This window comes from Brassica napus, chromosome A3 (genome assembly GCF_020379485.1).
Source record: "Brassica napus cultivar Da-Ae chromosome A3, Da-Ae, whole genome shotgun sequence".
NCBI classification, from domain to species: domain Eukaryota; kingdom Viridiplantae; phylum Streptophyta; class Magnoliopsida; order Brassicales; family Brassicaceae; genus Brassica; species Brassica napus.
Window position 1 is genome coordinate 27,511,419 of NC_063436.1, and position 2,318 is coordinate 27,513,736.

The following is a 2,318-nucleotide window of genomic DNA, read 5'->3' on the forward strand; positions in this document are numbered from 1 at the left end:
TTAATTGTGTATTGTCATATAATATATATGAATGTAGGTTCATTCATTTATATCAGTTCAAGACAAGCAATAAAATTATTTTATTATTTTTTAAACATTTTCTAAGATAAATAAATTTATCTTACTGTGGTAAAGTATGTAATATTTCTTATTTTTATAGTAAGTCAAATTTTAATATTAGTATTTAGTATAACTCAGCTTGAAACAAAAATAATAAATCAATATAGTTAAACCAAAAATTAAAACAAATATTTATTATTTTTAATTTTAGAAAAACCAAAAAAATTACAGAAAAAATAACGATAGAAATCTATGAATAAAAAATATTTTAGCATTTAATCACAGTTTTATTTTCTGTTTACAGTTTTTTTAAATACTATGAATTATATTTTTATTCTATTAGTTTTAAAATCAAAATCAAAAACTAAAAACTAAAATCTAAAACAACCTTTCATGCTTTTCAAAAAACGAAAATCTACTGCAAAATCAAAAACCAAAAACCAAAAACTAAAATCTAAAAACTAGAAACTAAAATCCAAATACCAGAAACTAAAATCCAAAAACCAGGAAAACAATCACCACCATAATCTACTTTTAGGGAATTGCAGATTTCCATATGATTTTGAATGATAAATAGTAAAATATCTTTGACAAAAAAAGGAAAATACTTCGAATAATGAAAGTTATATGAATATTGGAAAATCTTTAAAAAAGCTTGGGGATTACGGAAAGGACCAAATACAAATATGGAAGGTTTTTTTTCTGGAACCTTCCTTTTTGCCTTTGTTGCTTCCACTATAAATACACAAGCTTTATTTACTTCATTGGCATCAAGTAAATTTTATTTACTACACCAGCAAGAAACCCTTAAAAGCTTAACGAATACCAACGGCGACCATCTCTGAGATGCAGGAGGAGAAACCCTCGTTGCCGTTTAACGCAAGCTTTGACCCTTCAAACCCACTAGGGCTTTTGGACAAAGTCCTTGACTTTATTGGGAAAGAGAGCTACTTTCTGTTGAAAGACACGGCGGATAAAGAGATCGCCAGTGCTGTTACGGCTGCGAAGAAGAGGTTGAGGGAAGCCGAGGAGGAGGAAGAGAGCTTGACGCCCCTTGAGAAGAAGCTGAAGCCTACGGAACCCATTGAGGTAGAGAAGCTGAGGAAGGAAAGCTTGGAGCCTACGGAACCCATTGAGGTAGAGAAGCTGAGGAAGGAAAGCTTGAAGCCTACGGAACCTATTGAGGTAGAGAAGCCTAAGGAGAGGGAGTTCACGTTTGGTGCCATTCCTAAGAAATGGAATGTCACGCTTGGTGAAGTTCCTAACAAAGGGAATGGGCTTGATTTTGAGAAATACTCATGGACACAGGATCACGAGGAGGTCACAATCACCATCCCAGTACCTAGCGGCACCAATCCACGGTATGTTACCTGTGAATTCAACACGTACCGTCTGAAAGTTTGTCTCCAAGGGGGGCAACATACAATCATAGATGGAGCACTCTTCGGTGCTGTGAATCCTAACGACTGCTTCTGGTATCTCGAGGATGAAAAGGTCATATGGGTGCTCTTGAGAAAGCAAGACTGGCATGGATGGTGGAAATATTGTATGAAAGGGGAGCCTGAGATTGACACTCAGAAAGTTGACCGGAAGAGCAGTAAACTGGATGAACTCGACCCGGAGACTCGCAGTAAAGTTGAGAAGATGATGTTTGATGAAAGGCAGAAGCATGATTTGAAGAAGAAGTCCATGTCTCAGAATCATTCTCTAAGAATGCAGAGAGAACCATGGTTCTGGAGGAATCTTACGAATAAGCGTAAGTAGTAATATGATTAGGACAGGATAACAAGTTGTTGGAGTTTACTCAAGTGATATGCTGATTATATATGTTAGATCTTGCTCTAAAAATTTAATTATATATAGGCTTCTTTGATGCTGCTCTCTATAGTTTGACCGTATGAATTAACAGTTGACGTGAATAACTTTTGACTTTTGATAGATTGTGAATGTACAGACAGCAAAGGGTAACGTTTTAAAAAAAATGGAAAATGAGACTGTAACACAACATTGACATCTCTAGAAGTGTAATCTTCATTAATGTTGTTTTGATTTGTTCAATACTACGAACGATGAGAGAAAAATAACTGTTGGTATAAACTATAAACCAATCTAAAGCGTTATGAAACGGTACAGATCATTTCTCTGATTGGTTTCAACTATAAAGCGTTTTGTTTTCCAAAAACCATTTTTCATAGAATCAATCTAAAGCGTTTTGTTTTCCAAAAACCATTTTCATAGAATCAAATTTTAGCTTTTAG

At 34.4% G+C, this 2,318-nt stretch overlaps 1 protein-coding gene across 1 annotated transcript; it reads left to right on the plus strand.

The window, feature by feature from the left end:
* Positions 1 to 882: 882 nt before the first annotated feature.
* LOC106442792 (protein BOBBER 2-like) lies at positions 883 to 1,968 on the plus strand (the record flags this gene model as incomplete). The annotated part of the gene is made up of 1 exon (XM_013884436.3): positions 883 to 1,968. A coding segment is annotated over one exon (942 nt), but the record flags the coding sequence as incomplete, so codon positions are not given.
* Positions 1,969 to 2,318: the final 350 nt, after the last annotated feature.